At 38.9% G+C, this 23,459-nt stretch overlaps 1 protein-coding gene and 1 non-coding gene across 4 annotated transcripts in view; both read left to right on the top strand.

The window, feature by feature from the left end:
• The window catches only part of LOC111828024 (fibrous sheath-interacting protein 2-like), a 45,023-nt gene that overhangs the window by 5,489 nt on the left and 16,075 nt on the right, over positions 1-23,459 (top strand). For 2 of the 3 annotated variants that reach the window (XM_023762909.1, XM_023762908.1), the window contains 5 exons: positions 2,503-2,664; positions 3,772-3,861; positions 5,165-5,304; positions 6,894-7,035; positions 7,493-7,603. In XM_023762909.1, the coding sequence (XP_023618677.1) occupies positions 2,503-2,664; positions 3,772-3,861; positions 5,165-5,304; positions 6,894-7,035; positions 7,493-7,603 (645 nt within the window). The remainder of the gene's footprint in view (positions 1-2,502; positions 2,665-3,771; positions 3,862-5,164; positions 5,305-6,893; positions 7,036-7,492; positions 7,604-23,459) is intronic. The other variant, XM_023762910.1, reaches the window with a different exon arrangement.
• On the top strand, positions 3,036-3,139 carry LOC111828031. Its single transcript, XR_002831783.1, has one exon. It is a non-coding gene; the product is annotated as a U6 spliceosomal RNA (small nuclear RNA).

The following is a 23,459-nucleotide window of genomic DNA, read 5'->3' as shown; positions in this document are numbered from 1 at the left end:
TGTTTCTTTTTTTTCCAAAGGGACACAAACCAGTTATTTTAATTGACAAACAGGATTATCCTAGCTCCAATGAATGAATTTTTTGTTAATCCTCACCCGAGGATATTTTCCCATTGATTTTTAGAGAGAGTGGAAGGGAGGGGGGAGGCACAGAGAGAGAAATACAGGCAGTCCTCGGGTTACGTTGGATTCGAGGTACATTGTTTTGTGGTTACGTCGCCATCTCCCATTTATTTATATTAAAAAAAAGTTCCGTCGTTTCGACGTATGTACATATGTGCTTTATGTTTTTTATTATTTATTTACCACAAGTAAAGGTCAGGAATTGTTATCTTTCTTTTAAATTTTTTTTACTGTTTCACTTCATTACTGCTGTGTATATGTTCCAGGTGAGTGACACAGGTGCTTATGTAGGTGGGTTCCAACTTACGGCAAAAATATCTCCCACGCAACCCAAGGACCTAATGTGATGTGAGAGAGACAGATCAATTAGTTGCCTCCCGCACATGCCTGGGGATCTAATCTGTAACCAGAATCGAACCTAGGACCTTTCAGTCCATGGGCCAAAGCTCTATCCACTGAGCCAAACCAGGTAGGGCATGAATGGATTTGTTTAAAAGGTGTTCTTTGTTTATAGGTCAAGTAGCCCAGGTTTGATCTTGAGAAACATCTCATCACAACTAAAATCACTATCTAAAAGAACTCGACAGCTAAATGTCAACCTCTAAAAGAAACAGTCAGACCAGTCCTGGACTCATGACTGTTGGTTGCTTCATATCTGGCTTCACTGAATTCAAGACATTGCCTCATAGAATTCCATTCTCTTCCTTCTCAGAGAAGCACTGGCAATTAAGGAATGATTGCACTTTATGATTTAGGCCCCTTGGAAGGGTTAAAGCCTGGTGTTAAGGCTGAAAACAGAAACTTTCCAAGGAAGCTTTAAATGGAAAGGAAAGCTAGCATCCTATCAGTTCCCACCAATCCCCTTTGCCCACATATGAAGCATCCTCCCACCTACCTTAAGGGAGTTCTTTGAGGACCCCACCCAGCCAGGCTGCTTAGTGTTCAGAACATGACTGACATGGCTGCTGCCAGACAGAGCAACACAGGTCCCTGCAGACAGGTCAGGCCTGTGGAGTCTTGTACATTGAATCAGGGCCTGCAAACAGGCCAGGTGCTCTCAGGTTTGCCACATCCCCACACATTCCAGTCGCCTTTCACTTGGGCCAGTTCCTGCTTTAATGTTATTTTAGACTAAAACTTCTGTTTTCCTGAGCAAAAACACATAAATAAAAACAAAAATAATGTAAAGACACTAGGACAAAGTCCACATCTACTTCTGTCCTCTACTTTTTCCCTTTCACAGGTTCTTGCTTAATGTATTAACACCATCCTGCTATTAAAAATTGGACTAAGAATTCACACCAAAAAAACCAACTAACCAACCAACCAACCAACCAACCAACCAACAAAAAAAGCCCCAAGTTGGTAATTTTTTCATTTACAACTGAGATTAAATAACAGCTATTTCCTCTAAAGCAGGGGTGGGGACCATTCGGCCCTTGGGCCCTATAAGGCCCTGAAAATCATTTGGTCTGGCCCTGCTAAGGCATTAGGGGTGAGTTAATTAAATGTTTGACAAATATAGCAGGCTAATTTTTAAATTGATAATTTTGTATGGCCCACAAATGATATTATAAATATCTAAATGGCCCTTGGCAGATAAGGTTTCCCCACCCCTGCAAAATAACACATATAGAAACATGACTATTAGCTGATATTTTTCTTCTTTTAAATATTAATGGCTATTGCACAAGGTTGTATTTGGTCTTTCACACATGGAGAAATCTCAATTCCCGTCAATATCCTTCATAACTGGTTCAATATATTAGACTTTAAAATCCAGATCTTGATTTTTTTCCTGATTGTAGCACTCAGAGATTGTTTGATTTCTTGTATTAGATAAGATCCCAAGAAACAATAACTCTTTAATCCATCATCTTTAACATCTGAGCTTTACTTCTATTATTATTTGATAAACTTGTTTCCATGCATCTTTGAAAAAGATTTTCCAATTTCTTCATTTTTAGATTATTGAGATATAACAGTCATAGTTAATATTATCTCTTTATACTTTGAATGCAGTGCCTTGACCTGGAAGAGGGAGGGAGGAAATGGAGAATTTAGCATTAGCTTTATCCATTAAAACACATTTTATCCTAGTCTCTTTCATTTCCTGTCTTCCTTTCTCTCTGGCTCAGGGTTAGAAACTGATGGAGATCAGTGGAGGAATTGAGTGAGGGTGGGTTTTTAGAATAATCCAGGTCAGGTATGTGTGTGGGGGCGGGGCGGGTAGGAATAAGCAATAAGCATTACCCAATCCAAATCTTTCTGTTGCTGATTTTCCCCATGTCGAATTCTTCTTGCATGCTTTATTTTGAATGAATATTCCAGTCATCTTCAAAATTTACATTTTTCATCTTTTTAAATCTGTGTTTGCAGCTTTTTCAACCTTCTTATGGTTTTAACCTGACTGATCCTTATTGTCGACTTTTGGACAACCAATATAATAGTCTTCATGATCCACATTTAAGAGCATACCATTCACGTGAAGATATCCGGAGGAGATTAAAGAAAGGAGGCTACATCACCCGAAATAATGAAGTGGGTTGAAGATTACTTCCTTTTAATCATTGAAGACTTCCAAGACTTGATATAAACTGGCTTCTGTACCTCACTGGGCTGGGGGTGGGGTTTCACTTTTAACTTGGTGATACTTAATGAGAAATTCTATAAATTACTTAGTATTTTGGGTCAAGGGAAAATCAGACAACAATTGCATTTCTAAATGATAGTACTTCTTCCATCTTTTTTGTTTATAATATCAAAAGGTGATTACCAAGTAATTTGAGGATATAAAAATAATTTTCTGACTGTATCACAGTTCTCTTTCTCTGTGTCCAATGATTTTGTATGCTTGTCAAGGATTATGTCTTATGAAATTTTTAAAAACTGAAGACAAAATAAGAACACAGGTACTTACTTTGGCAGCACATATACTAAAATTGGAATGATACAGAGATCAGCATGGCCCCTGAGTAAGGATGACATGCAAATCCATGAAGCTTTCCATATTTTTTAAAAAGAAAAAAGATTAGGAACACAGCAATATTAGCCTAATACAATCTTGATAAAACATAAGAATAGTTTTATATTCTAATATGTATTGAATATGTAATTATTATTACACTAGAGGCCCGGTGCATGAATTCATGCACATTGAAAGGACATTAATTAGAATAAATATTTTAGAGGCTGGGGAGGGACCACGGGAGTTTGGCTCCAGGGCATGTCTGGCCCGTCTCACCCAGTCCCAATTGGCGGGACTCCAGCAGCAAGCTAACTGACTGGTTGAAGTTTCTGCCCCCTGGTGGTCAGTGTGTGTAATAGCGACTGATCAAGCAGTCGACCAATTGGTTGGACACTTAGCATATTAGGTTTTTATATATATAGATAGGCATTTTATTCTACTAACTCCAATTATGTGTACTAAATTCATAAATCATATTTTAAAAAAGTAATGAGACTTAGATATGTCCTGTTGTTTAACAATTGTAGAGAGCTACTACTTACAAAATTGTTAGCAATTTATTACTCTTGATACCAAAATGCTATCAAATTGCATGTTATTAATATTTTTCCTTCAGAAAGTGATTGCTATGATTTTTAAATGTTTATGCTTATATTTTTTGTTATTGTTTTGTTTTTTAGGTTATATGTAACTTGACTGAGTTTAACAAGTATAGGCAATATCTTACAAGTCTGAAATTAGACTTCGAAAGGCACTACGTAAAAGAACAAGTAAGTTAAATAGTTAAATTTGTTTTCTTACGTAAAGTTTGGAAGAAAGGTTTACTTGTATAAAAAGTATTTTCTTGTAATACTTTTACCTTTGATTATGGCAGACTAATTATTTTTTCCAAATGAAAATTTAGAGCAGGAATAAAGAAGAATTTGAGGTTGCTTTATTGGGCCAAGAAATGGAAAGGGACCAGGCCATCTATTAATATGTCAGTGGTAGTTGGGTATAATTTAGTAACTAAATTGCTAATCCAGTGTGTTTCTTTTATCTGAGTTGGGGCCAACAGGAATAATCTATTGTGGCAGCAAGATTTTTAAACTGGAACCAAAGTTAGCTTGAGTAATAGGAGAGGAACAGTGTGAATAGTTATAATGTCCTACAGGTGACTCAAGAACATATACACTGTGTGTTTGTACTTATGTACATGCAGCTGTGTTCATCCATTAAAAAATTATATTAAAGGTAAAGTGAAATGATTAGGGGTAGAGAAAGTGAGTATGAATAGTGACTTCTTTTCAATTTTAAAATTTTTATTTAAAAAAAGAATAGTTATATTGATTTTTTTAAGAGAGAGAAACATTGATATGAGAGCTCAACGTGGAGTGGCTGCCTCCTGCCTGTCCGCTATGGGAACTGAGCCTAAAACCCAGACATGTGCCATGAGGGGAATGCTTTGACCAGAATGGAACCAGCAACCTCTCGGTGCATGGGGCAACAGCCAAGCAACTGAGCCACATTGGCCAGGCTCCTTTCAATTTTTGACTCAAAGTTAGTGTGTGTGTGTGTGTGTGTGTGTGTGTGTGTGTGTGTGTGTGTCATGCAAACACATGCCCATGAGTGAATTTGGATTTTAGGGTCAAGAAAGGTATGTGCATGTATACTTTTACAAATTTATGTTCTACAGTGAGAAAGTGGTATAGAAATGAGAATAACTTACCTTTACCTTTAAGTGTTCTATATTTCCCCCTCTGTGTCTAGAGTTTCTCTTGCCCTTCTTCCATACTTTCATTTAATTTTTTTCAGAATGGATAGAAATGTACAATGAGATATTTACTTTTAATTTTTAGAGAGATACATTTTTACTTTGGTTCAGTTACCCATGTCTGTAATGGATTCAAAATAGATTTAAATGCAGTTAAACTGACTTAGTTATTTAGAAAATACAAGAAGTTTACTAAACACAAAGTATAAAAAGGTATGTCAAAGGACAATTCATTTCTGTAAATTTTAAAAACATATATATGTATAAATACACACACATACAGATATATGCATTTATATGATACACACTTTTTAAAATAGGGAATGCTTGCAAAACAAATAAATAAACTACAACTAAACAATCAACTACGTGGACTTCCTGATGATGCACAATTCCAAAATTGGTTGTTATGGGAGGAGAACCAATCTTTTAAGGACCAGGAGCCATTAGAAATGCCCAGGTAAGATGGAAGTGAATGCATATTTTATGTATAGATTGTAGACTCAAATAAGTTGGAAAAATACTAGAAAGAATTGGAGCTAGGAATTTTTAAAAATGTACTAGACACTATTTAATTCCACTATTGACCTAAGTATAGAGAGGAAGGGAGACCAAGGGGTACAGAAATTGGGAACTTGGGTGTCAAGGGAAGGAAGAGCAAATTTCACCAGAGACGACAGGATTTCTGGGAGTACAAGAGGTAATCAAAACTGATAACTAAAGGACAAATGAGATCCAAAATCCTTCCTGTTGTTGCAAATGGAGGAAAACAATCCTTTAGCACTGGCCTTTAGCAGTCGCTTTTATTAATTTTTAAAATATATTCTATTGATTTTTTACAGAGAGGGAGGGAGAGAGAGAGAGAGAGTTAGAAACATCGATGAGAGAGAAACATCGATCAGCTGCCTCCTGCACACCTCCTACTGGGTATGTGCCCACAACCAAGGTACATGCCCTTGACCGGAATCAAACCTGAGACCCTTTAGTCCACAGGCTGACTCTCTATCCACTGAGCCAAACTGGCTAGGGCAGCAGTCACTTTTTATGATTCATCTTTAAGGGCTGACAGCATTAAATTTAAGGAAGTTCATGCAAAGTCAAAAATAGAGGTTTGTCTAAACTATATCTAATGCCGATATAGAGATGCATTGTCTCCAAAAGAAAATGTGTAAGCTCTTCAGATATTACCTGCTCATGGTCAACCATAACTATTTCATGGTCAAGCCCATATCTTTCTCCTCCTCCTCCTCTTTCATCCTTCATTAAGGTGAGGGATTGGGCTGCACAGCCTGACTTTTTTTCTGTGGGTCCATTTTGTGGTAGTTCCATAAGCATATTGACATAGCAGAGACACGAATTATAGATGGAAGATTTGTTGAAGGCTCTGTAAGTCACAGGGGACCCAGGATACATCCTTTTCTTCGGAAATTCAACCTTTTTTTTTCTTTCTAGATTTGAAATTAAATTTTCAGTTATTCCAGCCTTCTTTGCAAACTCACTGAGTTATGAATAATTACTGTGCAAAATGTATTTTTGTGTTTTTGTTGTTGTTAATCTTCAACCGAGGTTATTTTCTCTATTGATTTTCAGAGAGTGGAAGTAAGGGGGGAGAGACAGAGAGAGAAACATCAATGTGAGAGAGACATCGACTGGTTGTCTCCCACATGAGGGCCCGGGATTGAGCCTGCAACTGAGGTACTTGCTCTTGACTGAAATAGAACCCATGACCCTTCAGTCTGCAGGCTGACACTCTGTCCACTGAGCCAAAATGGCTAGGACTGTGCAAAATATTTTGAAGGAATCTGCTCCACATTTTACCACTGTCTTGGCCATAAGAACAGATACTGACATGGTAGAGAGATCTGTATGACAAAGCATGGTGAGAGCTGGCTTACAAATCCATGAACAGAACTGAGAGAAAAACTGAAAATTCTTATAGTGCAAGAAATAAGACTGAGTAATGAGGTGGTCTGGGCGTATCAAAGCAGCTGATGCCACTATAAGGGAAACATGCAATTCATCTTCACTTGCATTTGCACTTTTATTTAGTTATTTGGATAAGATAAGAATGAAATTAGATCAATGTGGATGTACAAGAGAAGAGCAGCGCCTCCTCTGGTTGGAAAGAGAAAAAAGACGACAGCAGGAACAAGCAAGAAGAAAACATATTCTTCATAGAAAATTTGAAGAGGTGAGAGATACATTTAAAATATTAAGAGAAAGATTGTGCCTAGTGTTTTATTTGAAAATAATTTTAGTTGTCTATAATATTTCTTGAAGTCACTTCAAGTCTAAGTAATTTACCCACATTAATCTTTCTTCACAGCTATGATATACAAGTTGTTACATAAAATAATGAGGCTGACACCACAAATTATATCTGCTCTTAAGGAGAGGATTGTGGAAGTTACCAGGCACCATTTAACTCCCTGATCGCCCTCAGTGTGAGGGGGATATCTTTTTAAATTTAGCATTCCTAGTAGGAGTGCAGGAAGGAAAGAAGCCCATTCAAAAGCCAATGTTTGACTTCCACTACACTTGATCTGATTCCTGTTAGGCTCTTGACTTGTTCTAATTTGCTTGTTGGTGGTGGACAAAATACAAGGGATTACTGTAAACACTAATCACAGTAACACTGTGCTCTTCAGGAATGGAAGAAAAAAGAGATGCTGCTTCTGACAAAGTCTGCAGAAGGTGTGCAGAAAGAAGCTGGGCTAGAGATACAACGGCGCAGAAATAGAGGAGAGGGTGACAAAAAGGTAGATTTAACTTTCACCTCTAATATGGGCTGTTAGAGGAGCTTTTGTTAGTTTGGATTTTTGAAAGTACCCTATACAAGATGACAATGGATTGGTTCCCCTAAATGATATGTGTTATATTTTGACCATAATATAAAAATTCCTGCCTTATTATTTGATACTACTGCTTCAGTGCATGGATTTGAGCACATTGAAAGGAAATTAATCATAAGGTGGCTGGCAGAGCGGGACTCGGCCAGATGGACTGGACACACCCTGGAGCCAACCTCCCACGATCCCTCCCCACCGGGCTGCACCAAGTCACCACAGCTCGGCAGCTCCTGTGTTGAGCATCTGCCCCCTGGTGGTCAGTGCACGTCATAGCTACCGGTAGGAATGTCTGCTCCTTGGTGGTCAGTGTGTGTCATTGCTATTGGTCGAACAGTTGGATGGTTGGATGGTTGCTTAGCCTTTTATATATATAGTAACTACTTTTGATTTTATTTCACACCATAAACTATACTTATAATTCTTATAGAAAAATGATATAACTGATTTTTTCTTAGAATCAGAATTTCTTGGAAAAAGTTTTCAATTTTTACCCATCAGTTAATTTTAGAGTAAGTGCTTTTAATTTTAAATAATATATAATATTTTAGGATTTAGAGTATAAATCTGTTTAAAGAGAAAGAGAAATCATTTGTAATCCCAGCACCACCCTATTAACTTGTGTACACACACACACAAACATAATATTTCTCTGAATATTTAAATATTCCAATAAATAAATTAATTCTTGTTAGTATACCTCTTAGGCTGTTTTGTCGATTGCTTTATTTATTTTTATCCTTTATTAATCCTCACCTGAGGATATTTTTACATTGCTTTCTAGAGAGAGTGGACAGGGAGAGACAGAGAAACATCGATGTGAGAGAGACACATCGATTGGTTGCCTCCTGCATTGGGATCAAGCCTGCAACTGAGGTACATGCCCTTCACTGGAATTGAACCTAAGACTCTTTAGTCTGCCAGCTGATGCTCTATCCACTGAGCCAAGCCAGCCAGGGTATGTAGATTACTTTTTTAAATAACAATGACAACATGCCATATCAATAAATGTTGGTCTAACATTGTAAATTAGAGGCCTGGTGAAATTCGTACACTCGAGGGGGGTGGTCCCTCAGGGAATGCCGGACTGACAGTTTAGGCCCACTCCCCGGGGATGCCGGACTGACAGTTTAGGCCCGCTCCCCCGTCAGTCGGACATCTTTAGCACTGTTGTGGAGGTGGGAGAGGCTCCTGCCACTGCTGCTGTGCTCACAGGTGCTCGCCAGCCGCGAGCACTGACCACCAGGGGGCAGCTCCTGCATTGAGCATCATAGCGTCATTCTGCCATTCAGTCTATTTGCATATTACCCTTTTAACCAGAAGCTGGGCTTATGCTGGTGAGTGCAGTAGCAGTGGCAGGAGCCTCTCCCGCCTCTGTGGCAGTGCTTAGGATGTCCGACTGCTGGCTTAAGCCTGCTTCCCAGGGGGAGCAGTCTAAGCCGTCAGCTAGACATCCCCCAAGGGCTCCCAGACTGCGAGAGGGCTCAGGTTGGGCTGAGGGCCCTCACCCCGAGTGCACAAATTTTGTGCACCGGGCCTCTAGTATAGGATAATCATCTTAGGTAACTTATTTTTGACATACCTAGACTAAGTGTAAGCTTTACATAATTTTGTTATACATTGATATATACTGCTATATCACAAATTTTTTAATATTGGAAATTCAAATATGTATGGAAAAGATACTTTTGTCACATGTACTTTGTAGTATTATCAGGAACTCACTGCTTAGATGGCAAACTTAGCTCATTCCAATTTTTTGTAATTATTATTTTTTAATATTCAATTTGTTACCACTTTTTTTAGTGGGAGTTCTCTCCAAGTTAGCTTTGTTTTTTTCTTTTTTGCTGCCAGACATCTCTGAAAAATCTTTGTTTTGGAGAGCAACAGAATGCCCCAGGTTTTCCCTTAATTTTTCCTGATGCTAATTTCTGTTCAGTGAGTCCTAGCCAACATTAGTGGCAACCAGTACAATGGGTAAATTCTGGCACAGGAAGTACCCATTAGACATGACCACTGATGGGAGGCATGGTAACACTACAGACTGCTTAAGGTATATTAATGGTGGAGCTATTTGAAGCATTGATATTTCCAATAGAGTTATTCTAAATTGTCTTTTTTACATCATGTTTTACTATAAGAACCTTTCAGTTCATTTGTATGTGTATCAATATTTTTATATCTTTTCTTTCAGATTTGACTTTATGTATTTTATAACTCCAAAGTATGGGCTTGAATTAGAGTTAAAAAAAATCTTTATGATAGCCATTCTGACTGGTGTGAGGTGATATCTCATTGTGGTTTTAATTTGCATATCTCTGATGATTTGTGACTTTGAGCATTTTTTTTTTTTTGGTCTCTTGGCCATTTGTATGTCCTCTTGGGAGAAATGTATATTCAGGTCTTATGCTCATTTTTAAAATATGATTTCTATCTTCCTGAATTTGAAGAGATTGCCTGTGTCCTAATATGTGGACTATCTTTGAAAATGTCCTGTGTGCACTTGAGAAGAATGTGTATTCTGTAGCTTTGGGGTGAAATGTTCTGAAGATGTCAATTAATTCAATCTGATCTAGTGAGTCATTTAGGATTGCTGTTTATTTGCTGATATTTTGATTAGAGAATTTATCCATTGGTGTCAGTGGGGTATTAAAGTCCCCCACTATGATTGTATTGCTGTGGATCTCTCCTTTGATATCCTCCAGAAGTTTTTTTTTTTATGTATTTGGGTGCTCCTGCATTGGGTGCATATATGTTTACCAGAGTTATATCCTCTTGTTGAATTTCTCCCTTTAGTATTATGAAGTGGCTCTCCTTATCTTTTGTTATGGCCTTCACTTTGATGTATATTTTGTCAGATATAAGTATTGCTACCCTAACTTTTATCTCATTTCCATTCGCCTGAAAAATTTTTTTCTGTCCCTTCACTATCAGTCTGTGTGAGTCCTTTGTTCTAAGGTGGGTCTCTTGTAGGCAGCAAATATATGAGTCATGTTTCCTTATCCATTCAGCTACTCTATGTATTTTGATTGGAGCATTTAATCCATTTTCGTTTAAGGTTATTATTGATAGGTACTTGTTAGTCGCCATTTTTATTCTTTATGCCTGTGTTCCTTCTTCCCTTTCTATTTTTTCTTTTTACAGCAGTCTCTTTAGCATTTCTTGCATTGCTGGCTTGGTGGTAATAAACTCCCTTAGCCCTTTTTTGTCTGTGAAGCTCCTGATTTCACCTTATTTTGAATGATAGCCTTGCCGGGTATAGTATTCTTGGATTCAGTCCCTTGCTTTGCATCACTTTGTATATTTCATCCAATTTCCTTCTGGCCTGATGTGTTTCTGTTGAGAAATCAGTTGATATTCTAATGGGAGATCCCTTGTAGGTAACTTTGTGTCTCTCTCTGCAGCCTTTAAGATTCTTACTTTGTCATTGATGTTTCCCAATTTAATTATGATGTGCCTTGGTGTGGGTCTTTTTGCGTTCATCTTGTTTAGGATTCTTTGTGCTTCTTGGAATTGTGTGGCTTTTTTCTTCCCAACATCAGGGAAGTTTTCATTATTTCTTCAAACAGGTTTTATATTCCTTGCTCATCTTCCCCTCCTTTTGGCACCCCTATTATGCAGATGTTGTTTCGTTTCGTGTTGTCCCAAAGTTCCCTTAGGCTCTCCTGCTTTTTAAGTTCTTTTCAGTTGCTGCTGTGCTTGGGTGTTTTTTTTTTCTACCTTGTATTCTAACTCACTGATGCAGTCCTCAGCTACTTCTAATCTACTGCTGAAACTTTCCATTGTGTTTTTTATTGTGGCTGTGTCATTATTTACTATCAATTCTTCTTCATGTCCTCTTGATTCTTACACATGTTGAATTTGTCTTCCATGCTTTTCAGTGTCCTTATAACCATTGTTCTGAATTCTTTCTCTGACAAATTGCTTGCCTCTGTTTCCTTTTCTGGTGGGGAGTGGGCCTAAGCCGTCAGTCAGACATCCCCTGAGGGCTCCCGGATTGGGAGAGGGCACAGGCCAGGCTGGGGGACTCCCCCAAGTACACAAATTTTGTGCACTGGGCCTCTAGTATTAAATAATGGACTGAAAATATACTGTGTATAAAACACATACACAAAACAAAAATGGGGTGGAGGGGGACAAAATGGTATATTTTTATTGAAAAAGTCTAGTTGCATCAGTTAATAAATAAATAGTATTTTAAAGTTAATTGATACCAAACAGGTATTATAACATAATTGATAATATTCTTTGTAATTTAATAGCCTTTTAGAATATTTAGGTCTTAAATAGAAGCAGAAATTCACTGGTACTTAAACTACATGTGATTAAAAATGATAAATAATAGCATACACTTTGGATAATCATTTTACATAACCTTTCCTCTCAACTCCTAATAAATTGAAGTCAGAGAAGTCCATTGCTTGACTGAAATTAATTTAAGGTACCCAGTACCCATAATAGTTTAGAAATAACAAATTTCTCATTGTTTTACTGTTTCTCTCCACTTTAGCAGGAAATTGGCTAGTTGAAATTGTCCCTTCTTATTCTGGAATAATAGATGCCAGTTTCCAAAACAGGGTCCTAGTCTGACCAACCCACCCACTGGCCCCAGGTTGGGACTGAAATGAGGTGAAGCTTTGGGTAGGGAGACAAGTAGAAGATGCCTATCAGAGGAATTCACTGAGCACCTCCTTCCAGGACATGCAGCACATTCATATGCAACCCATGGGAAATCCTACTGGCTCTGTCTTCAGAATGCATTCAGACTCCCTTGCTTCTCAGCGCCCTCTGCTGGGACTCCACCGTTCTTCATGCATTGGTCTTCTCACCTGTCTGACATGCCAAGCACACTCCTGCCTCAGGGTCTTGTTACTGCTCTCCCTTTCTGAAACATTCTCTCTACCTGGCACTACCTTTAGGTCTCTGCTCCAAGGTCACTTTCTCAGTGAGGTCTTTCAGCACCCATATAACAAAAATCCTCCCAGTCTGTCTCTCTCTCTCTCTCTCTCTCTCTCTCTCTCTCTCTCTCAATATTGCCTGTGTCTACCCTACTTTATTATTCTCATCATTCTTGTATTAGTTTCCTGTGGCTGCTGTAACAAAATACAATAAATTTTTATTAATTTAAATTTCTATTGTATTACATTTAAATTTCTGTGACTTAATACAACAGAAATGTATTCTCTAACAGTTCAGGAGATCAGAAGAACAAAATCCAGGTATCAGCTGAGTTGATTCCCTCCAGAGCCTCTGAAGGACAGACGACCCCATGCCTATCTCCTTGCTTCTGGTGGTAGTCAGCAATTCTTGGCATGCCTTGGCTTGTAGTCACATTATTCCAATCTGTGCTTCCACCTGCACATACCTTCTTCTCTTTCTGTGTCCTTTTCTTCTTTATTAAAAAAAATTCTTTATTGTTGAAAGTATTATATATGTTCCCTTTTCCCCCCATTAATCCCCTCCAGCCCGCTCTCGCCACCTGCCCCAGGCTTTCACTGCCCCATTGTCTATGGCCATGGGCTATGCATATATGCATACAGGTTCTTGGTTAATTACGCCCCACCCACCCCTCCTCCCTTGCCTTCCCTATGAGATTCCTCATTTTGTTTCATGCTTCCATGTCTCTGGATAAACTCCCTTCGTCAGTTTATTTGTTACTTAGATTCCATATATGAGTAAGATCATGTGATACTTGTCTTTCTCTGACTGACTTATTTCACTTAACATGATACTCTCCAGGCCCCTCCATGCTATCTCAAAGAGTAAGAGATACTTCTTTTTTTTTACTGCTGCACAGTATTCCATGGTATAAATGCACCAGAGCTTTTTTATCCACTCATCTACTGATGGGCACTTGGGCTGTTTCCAGATCTCAGCTATTGTAAATTGTGCTGCTATGAACATAGGGGTGCACACATTTGTTATATTGGTGTTTCAGTTTTCTTAGGATGTATTCCTAGAAGTGAGATCACTGGGTCAATTGGCAGTTCCATATTTAATTTTTTGAGGAAACTCCATACTGTTTTCCATAATGGCTATACCAGTCTGCATTCCCACCTGCAGTATACTAGGGTTCCCTTTTCTCCACATCCTCGCCAGCACTTGTCATTTGTTGATTTGTTGATGATAGCCATTCTGACAGGTGTGTGAGGTGATACCTCATTGTCATTTTAATTTGCATCTCTCTGATGATCAGTGACTTTGAGCATTTTTTCATATGTCTCTTGGCCATCTGCATGTCCACTTTGGAGAAGTGTCTATAGGTCCTTTGCCCATTTTCTAATTGGATTGTTTGTCTTCCTTTTGTTAAGTTGTATGAGTCCCTTATATATTTTGGATATTAACCCTTTATCATATGTATCATTGCAAAATATGTTCTCCCATACAGTGGGCTCCCTTTTTGTTTTGTTGGTTTCTTTTGCAGTACAGAGTATTTTTATTTTCATGTAGTCCCATTTGTTTATTTTTTCCTTAGTTTCTTTTGCTCTAGGAGATGTATCTGTAAACATATTGCTACAAGAGATGTTTACTGCCTATGATTTCTCCTAGTATATTTATGGTTTCATGACTTAAACTTAAGTCTTATCAATTTTGAGTTTATCCTTTTGTATGGTTTAAGTTGGCGGTCTAGTTTAATTTTTTTGCGTGTATCTGTCCTATTTCCCAACACAACTTATTGAAGAAATTCTCTTGACTCCATTGTATGCTCTTGCCTCATTTGTCAAATGTTAATTGAGCATAATGGCTTGGGTCAATTTCTGGGGTCTCTGTTGTGTTCCATTGATCTATATATTCCTGTTCTTGTGGCAGTACCAGGCAGTTTTGATTATGGTGGTTTTGTAGTATAACTTGAAATCTGGTATTGTGATTCCTCCAACTTTGTTTTTCTTTCTCAAAATTGCTGCAGCTATGCAGTATCTTTTCTGATTCCATATAAATTTTTGGAGTATTTGTTGACTGGATCTGTGAAATATGCTATTGGTATTTTAATAGGGATTGCACTGAATTTGTAGATTGCCTAAGTTAGTATGGACATTTTAATGATGTTGATTCTACCAATCCATGAACACAGTATATTCTTCCACTTGTTTATATCTTCTTCTATCTCTTTTTTCAACATCCTGTAGTTTTCAGAGTACAGGTCTTTGCTTTCTTGGTTAAGTTTATTCCTAAGTATCTTCATTTTTTTGTTGCAATGGTAAATGGGATTGTTTGATTAGTTTCTCTTTCTGGTAATTCATTATTGGTGTATAAAAAAGCCATAGATTTTTGGGTATTGATTTTGTACCCTGCTACATTGCCAAATTCACTTATTAAATGTAGTAGTTTTAGGGTGGAGTCTTTAGGGTTTTCTATGTACAATATTATGTCATCTGCAGATAATGAGAGTTTTACTTCCTCCTTCCCAATTTAGATGCTTTTTATTTCTTCTTCTTGTCTGATGTCTGTGGCTATGACTTCCAATACTATATTGAGTAAGAGTGGTGAAAGTGGATATCCCTGTATTGTTCCTGTTCTTAGGGGAAATGGTTTTAGTTTTGCCCATTGAGTATGATGTTTGCTATAGGTTTGTCATATATGGCCTTTATCATGTTGAAATATGCTCTCTCTCTCCTCAAACTTTGCTGAGAGTTTTTATCAAAAATGGGTGTTGAATTTTGTCGAATGCTTTTTCTGTATCTATTGATATCTATTTTTTAAATAATATATTTTATTGATTTTTTTACGGAGAGGAAGAGAGAGGGATAGAGAGTTAGAAACATCAATGAGAGAGAAACATCAATCAGCTGCCTCCTGCACATTCCCCACTGGGTATGTGCCCGCAACCAAGGTACATGCCCTTGACCGGAATCGAATCTGGGACCCTTTAGTCCGCAGGCCAACGCTCTATCCATTGAGCCAAACCGATTAGGGCTGATCATGTGATCTTTGTCTTTCAACCTGTTTATGTGATGTATCACATTTATTAGTTTGTGAATATTTTACCAGCCTGCATCCCTGGAATAAACTCCACTTGGTCATAGTGTATGATCTTTTTAATATATTGCTGGATCAGATTCGCTAATATTTTGTTGAAGATTTTAGCATCTATGTTCACCAGGGATATTGGCCTGTAATTCTCTTTCTTTCTATCTGGGTTTGGAATTAGGATAATGCTGGCCTCATAAAAAGAGTTTGGAAGTGTTTCTTCCTCTTGGATTTTTTGAAATAGTTTGAGAAGTATAGGTGTATTAGTTCTTTGAATTAAGAACTGCTGCTGTATTAGTTCTATATTAGTAATATAGGAGTATTAGTTCTTAAATGTTTGGTAAAACTCCCCTGTGAAGCTGTCTGGACCTAGGCTTTTGTTTTCTGGGTGTTTTATGATTACCGCTTCTGTTTCATCAGTTGTGATTGGCCCATTCACGTTTTCTGATTCTTCCTGATTCAGTTTTTGGATACTGTATTTTACTAGGAATTTGTCCACTTCATCCACATTGTCCAGCTTGTTGGCATATAGTTGTTCATAGTATTTTCTAACAATCCTTTGTATTTCTGTGGTGTCAGTGGTTATTTCTCCAGTTTTGTTTCTATTTCATTTATTTGGGTCTTCTCTCTTTGTTTCTTGATGAGTCTGGCTAGTTCTTCATCAATTTTGTTTATCCTTTCAAAGAACCAGCTCTTGGTTTCATTGATTTTTTTTTGTCTCTATGTTATTTATTTCTGCTCTAATCTTTATTATTTCATTCCTTCTACTTACTCTGGGCTTTTCTTGTTCTCTTTCTAGTTGTTTAAGTTGTACTGTTAAATAGTTTATTATTAATTTTTTTTTTGAGGTTTGCCTGTAGTGCTATGAACTTTTCTCTCAGGACTGCTTTTGCTGTGTCCCAGCGATTTTGGGTTGTTATGTGTTCATTTTCATTTGTTTCCAGGAAGTTTTTGATTTTTTTCTTGATCTCATTGGTAACCTATTCATTGTTTAATAACATGCTATTTAGCTTCCATATGTTTGAATTTGTTTGGGTGTTTTTACGGTAGTTGATTTCTAATTTCATTCCACTGTGATCTGAGAAGATGCTTGATATGATTTCAGTCTTCTTGAACTTGTAGAGACTGGTTTTGTGTCCTAATATGTGGTATATCTTTGTGAATGATACATGTGCACTTGAGAAGAATGTATATTCTGTTACTTTGGGGTGAAATGTTCTTTACATGTCAACTAAGTCCATCTGACCCAGTGTGTCCATTAGAGTCACTGTTTCCATTTTAAGTTTTTGCCTGGAAGATCTATCTAATGAAGTCAGCGGGGTGTTAAAGTTCCCTACTATGACTGTATTGTTGTTGTTCTCTCCCTTAAAGTCCTCTAGAAGTTTTGTGTTTTTTTTTAAAAAAATATATTAGGTGCTCCTGTATTGGGTACATATATGTTTACCAGGGTTATATTCTCTTATTAGATTAATCCCTTTAGTATTATATAGTGACCTTTGTTGTCTCGTGATGGCCTTCATTTTGAAGTCTATTTTGTTTGATATGAGTATTGCTACTTCAACTTTTTTTTTCTTTTCCATTTTAATGGAAAAATTTTTTTCCATCTCTTTACTCTCATCTCTTCACTCTCATTCATTTGTTCTTAGGTGGGTCTCTTCTAGACAGCATATAGTTGGGGCATGTTTTTGTATCCATTTAGCTACCCCTGTCTTTTGATTGGAGCATTTACTCCATTTATATTTAGGGTTATTATTGCCTAGAGGCCTGGTCATTGGATTAGTGCACCAGTAGGGTCCCTTGGCCTGGCCTGTGCCCTCTCACAATCTGGGACCCCACCCCGCCGGGGAAGGACCATGGGAGGGCTCCAGGGCATGTCTGCCCATCTCCCCCAGTCCCAATTGGGGCCGATCAGGGCCATCTCGCCCAGTCCCACTTTGAGGGAATGACTCATCCCAGGAAACTGGGGGTGTCTGCCTTCTGAGCTCTAACCCCTGAGCCCCCAGTCCTGGTTTCTGCTCACACAGCTCCAGTCCACTCTGCCCTCCCTGTGCTGGGGCACAAGGTAGGTGTCTCCACAGGAATTTTTTTCATTGGCCCTTTAAGAGGGTGCCTGAATTTCCAGCTGTGTCTCCTGGCAGGCAGCAACCCTGCTGCTTTTCACAGTCAGATATTATGGGGTACCCTTCTCAGTTCTGGTGCTTTCTGCTGGGGGGCCCAGCTTGGGGATTAGATCCCAGAGTACTCATTGCCCCTCCCCCCATAGCTGAGATATCTCTCCAGAGCTTCAGTTGCTGCTCCGTTGATCATTCAGGAAGTCTTTCTGTATTTTAGTTGTAATTCCAGTTTGTTCCTGGGAGTGTGTCCATGTAGTATCCTCTTACTCTGCTGCCATTTTAAATCCTGCACATGTTTTAATTGGATTGTTTATCTTCTTTTTATTGAGTTGTATGAGTACTTTATATATTTTGGATATTAACCCCTTACCAGATGTATCATTGGCAAATAGGTTCTCTCATTCAGTAGGCTCCCTTTTCAATTTGATGGTGGTTTCTTTCGCCTCTGCGGGAGGCGACTGGGCTGATCAGGGGAAGGTGTCATCCCCATCACCCCGCTGCTGCTGTCACTGCCAGCTGCTGCGGCTGCGAGGCCTGAGCTCTGGGCCTCGCAGCCCCAGGGTTCACGGCTGCCTCAGTCCACAGCTGCTGTGAGCCCCAGGCCCTCGGCAGGCTGCTTGTGGCTTTTTTCCAGAATGGACGTCCGGGAAGACGTCTGGCCCTAATTAGCATAATTACCCTTTTATAAATAAAAGAGGAACAAAATGGGGTGCCTATATTTTTCTGATTGATGTTGCTGGTTTCGTAGTATATATTCCTAAATGTGTGATCAATGGGTGAAATGGGAGTTCTATATTTAATTTTTTGAGGAAATTCCATACTGTATTCCAGAATGGCTGCACCAGTCTGCATTCTCACCAGCAGTATACTAGGGTTCCCTTTTTTCCACATCCATGCCAGCACTTTTCATTTATTAATTTGTTGATGACAGCCATTCTGACAGGTATGAGGTGATACCTTATTGTTGTTTTACTTTGCATATCTCTGAATATCAGTAACTTTAAGCATTTTTTTCATGGAGAAGTGTCCGTTTGGAGATGTGTCTATTTAGGTTCTTTGCCCATTTTTAAATTGGATTGTCTTTTGTTAAGTTGTATAAATTATATATATCTTTTTAAAATATATTTTTATTTATTTCAGGGAAGAAGGGAGAGGAAGGGAGAGTTAGAAACATCAGTGATGAGAGAGAATCATTGACCAGCTGCCACCTGCACACCCCCTACTAGGGACCGAACCCGCAACCCAGGCATGTGCCCTGACTGGGAATCAAACCATGACCTCCTTGTTCATAGGTAGATGCTCAACCACTGAGCCGTGCCAACCAGGTATATTTTGGATATTAACCCTTTATCAGGTGTATCATTACCAAATATGTTCTCCCATAAAGTGGGCTCCCTTTTCGTTTTGTTGATGGTTTCTTTTGCTGTGCAGAACTTTTTTATTTTGATGTAATCCCATTTGTTTATTTTCTCCTTAGTTTCCTTTGCACTTGGAGATGTATCCATAAACATATTGCTATGAGAGATGTCTGAGATTTTACTGCCTATGGTTTCTTCTAGGATATTTATGGCTTTATGTCTTATAATTAAATGTTTTATCCATTTTCAGTTTATTCTTGTGTATGGTGTAAGTTGGTGGCCTAATTTAATCTTTTTGCATGTATGTGTCCAATTTTCCTGACACCATTTATTGAAGAGACTGTCTTGAGTCCATTTTATGGTTTTGCCTCCTTTGTCAAATATTAATTGAGTGTAATGGCTTGGGCTGATTTCTGGCATCTCTGTTCTGTTCCATTGATCTATATGCCTGTTCTTGTGCCAGTACCAGGCTCTTGGAATTACGGTGGCTTTGTAGTATAACTTGATATTTGGTAGTGTAATTCCTCCAACTTCGGTCTTCTTTCTCATAACTGCTGAGGCTATTCAGGGTCTTTTTTGATTCTATATAAATTTTTGGAGTATTTGTTCTAGATCTGTGAAGTATACTATTGGTGTTTTAATATGTATTGTATTGAATCTGTAGATTGCCTTGGATAGTATGGACATTTTAATTATGTTAATTCACCAATCCATGAACATCATATATTCTTTCAGTTGTTTACATCTTCCTCTATCGCTTTTTTCAACATCCTTTAGTTTTCCAAGTACAAGTCTTTTACATCCTTGGTTAAATTTTTGCCTAAGTATCTTAATTTTTTTGTTGCAATGGTAAGTGGGATTGTTTGTTTAGTTTCTCTTTCTGAGAATTCATTATCTATACTAATAATAGCCTAGGTGGTCCTCATGCCCTCACACATCACGCCCTAATGTCATCACAAGATGGCCGTCACAAGATGGCTACGTGCACAGCAGAGGCATGGCCCAGCAAAGGAGGCAGGTTGCAGCAGGGGAGGGCAGTTGGGGGCAATCAGGCCGGCAGGGGAGCAGTTAGGCGTCAATCAGGCTGGCAGAGGAGGGCAGTTGGGGGCGATCAGGCTGGCAGGGGAGGGAAATTGGGGCAATCAGGCTGGCAGGGGTTCAGTTAGGCATCAATCAGGCTGGCAGGGGAGCGGTTAGGGGGTGATCAGGCTGCCAGGCAGAAGCGGTTAGGGACAATCAGGCAGGCAGGCAGGCGAGCAGTTAGGAGCCAGTGGTCCCAATTGTGAGAGGGATGTCTGACTGCCAGTTTAGGTCCCAGATTGGAGAGGGTGCAGGCCGGGCTGAGGGATACACTCCACCCCATGCCCAAATTTCATGCTCTGAGCCTCTAGTTGATGTATAAAAAAGCCATCGATTTTTGGGTGTTGCTTTTGTACCCTGCTACACTGCCAAATTAATTTATTAAATCTAGTAGTTTTTTGGTGAAGTCCTTAGGTTTTTCTATGTATAATATCATGTCATCTGTGAATAATGAGAGTTTTACTTCTTCCTTCCCAATTTGGATGCCTTTTATTTCTTCTTCTTGTCTGATCTCTGTGGCTAGGACTTCCAATATTATGTTGAATAAGATTGTTGAAAGTAGACATCCCTGTCTTGTTCCTGTTCTTAGGGAAAATTGTTTCAGTTTTTGCCCATTGAGTATGATGTTCTTCGTACATTTGTCATATATGGCCTTTATTATGTTGAGATATGCTACCTCTATTTTCACTTTGCTGAAAGTTTTTAGGGTTTTGGATTTTTATCGAATGCTTTTTCTGCATATATTGGTATGATTATGTGATTTTTTATCTTTCAATTTGCTTATTTGTTGTATCATGCTTATTGATTTGCAAATATCATACCAGCTTTGCATTCCTGTAATAAACGTCACTTGGTCATGGTGTATGATCTTTTTAATATATTGCTGGATATGATTTACTAATATTTTGTTGAGGATTTTAGCATCTATGTTCATCAGGGATATTGGCCTGAAATTTTCTTTCTTTGTCGTGTCTTTATCTGGTTTTGAAATTAAGATAATGCTGGCCTCATAAAAAGAATTTGGAAGTGTTCCTTCCTCTTGGATTTTTTGAAATAGTTTGAAGAGTATAGGTGTTAGTTCTTCTTTGAATGTTTGGTAAAACTCCCCTGTGAAGCTTCCCTGTGAAGCAGTCTGTATCTGGGCTTTTGTTTGCTGAGCATTTTATGATTACTGCTTCTGTTTCATCAGTTGTTATTGGCCTATTCAGGTTTTCTGATTCTTCCTGATTGAGTTTTGGAAGATTCTATTTTTCTAGGAATGTGTCTATTTCATCCAGGTTGTCCAGTTTGTTGGAATATAGTTGTTCTTAGTATTTTATTTTAATTTTTTTTATAATCCTTTGTATTTCTGTGGGGTCAGTTGTTACTTCACAACCTTCATTTTTTATTTTATTTATTTGGATCCTACCTCTTTGTTTTTTGATGAGTCTGACTAATGCTTCATCAATTTTGTTTATCCTTTCAAAAGAACTAGGTCTTGTTTTCATTGATCTTTTGTATTGTTCCTTTGTAGTCTGTATGTAATTTATTTCTGTTATAATCTTTATTATTTCCTTCTTATTCTGGGATTTTCTTGTTGTTCTCTCTCTCTAATTCTTTAAGTTGTAGGGTTAAATAGCTTATTACTTTTTCTTGTTTTTCTGAGGTAGGCCTGCAGTGCTATAAACTTCCCTATCAGGACTGCTCCTGTATTGGGTGCATATATGTTTACCATAGTTATATCCTCTTGTTGTATCGATCCCTTTAATATTATAAAGTGGCTTTCTTATCTCTTGTTATGGCCTTCACTTTGAAGTCTGGTTTTTTTCAGATATGAGTATTGCTACCCTAGCTTTTTATTTTCATGTCCAATTGCCTTGAAAATTTTTTCCATCCCTTCACTGTCATTCTGTGTGAATTCATTGTTCTGAGGTGGGAGTCTTGTAGATAGCATGTATATGGCTCATGTTTTCTTATCTATTCAGCTACCCTATGTCTTTTGATTGGTACATTTAATCCATTTACATTTAAGTTTATTATTGCTAGGTACTTATTTATTGCCATTTTTATTCTTTATGCTTGTGTTTTTCTATTTATATTTCTTCTTTTTAAAACAGTCCCATTAGTATTTTTTGCAGTGCTTGTTTGGTGGTAATAAACTCTTTTAGCCTTCTTTTTGGTCTGCGAAGTTCTTTATTTCACCTTCGATTTTGAAAGATAGCCTTGCTGGATAGAGTAATCTTGGGTTCAGTCCTTTGGTATTCATTACTTTGTATACTTCATGCCATTCCCTTCTGGCCTGAAGTGTTACTATTGAGAAGTCATCTGACAGTGGAATTGGAGTTCCCTTATAGGTATCTTTAGTTTTCACCATTGCAGCCTTTAAGATGCTTTCTTTGTCTTTAATATTTGTCTTTAATATTTAATGTACCTAGGCACATTGTAATATTATAATATTACTAGAGGCCCAATGCACGAAATTCGTGCAAGGGGCTCAGCCCTCCTAGTGGCTCCAGCTGCTGCAGGCTCCTCCTCCCCCCACTGGTCAGAAGGTCGTTCGCCTACGGGTCTAATTAGCATGTTAGCTCTTTATTATATAGGACTAGAGGCCCGGTGCACAAAAATTTGTGCACTCGGGGGGGGGGGAGAGGGGGTCCGTCAGCCCGGCTGTGCCCTCTCGCAGTCTGGGACCCCTCGGGAGATAATGACCTGCTGGCTTAGGCCTGCTCCCAGGTGGCAGAGGGCAGGCCCAATCCCTAGGTGCAGCCCCTGGTTGTGCTCAGAGCAGGGCTGATCAGGGGGTTGGGGCACTGCCCCCTGTCACTCACAGAGCAGGGCCCATCAGGGGGTTGGGGAGCTCCCCCCTGTCACTCACAGAGTAGGCCGATAGGGGAGTTGGGGCACTGCCCCCTGTCACACACAGAGCAGGGTGGATCAGGGGGTTGGGGCGCCACCCTCTATCACCCACAAAGCAGGGAGATCAGGGGGTGGGGCGCCGCACCCTGTCACACTCAGGGCAGGGCCGATGGGGAGGTTATGGCTCTACCCCGTCACACACAGAGCAGGGCCTGTGGGGGGGGGGGGTTTGGGCGCACATCCTGTCACACACAGAGCCACAAGGCGATCAGGGGGTTGGGAGCTCCCCCCTATCAGGCACAGAGCAGGCTGATCAGGGGGTGGGGCGCCTTCCCTTTCACGAACAGAGAAGGCGGATAGGAGGTTGTAGCCCAGCCCCTGTCACACACAGAGCACAGGCGATCAGGGGTTTGG

This window comes from Myotis lucifugus, unplaced genomic scaffold (genome assembly GCF_000147115.1).
Source record: "Myotis lucifugus unplaced genomic scaffold, Myoluc2.0 scaffold_268, whole genome shotgun sequence".
Lineage (NCBI taxonomy): Eukaryota > Metazoa > Chordata > Mammalia > Chiroptera > Vespertilionidae > Myotis > Myotis lucifugus.
This window is presented reverse-complemented; position numbering and strand designations above follow the sequence as displayed.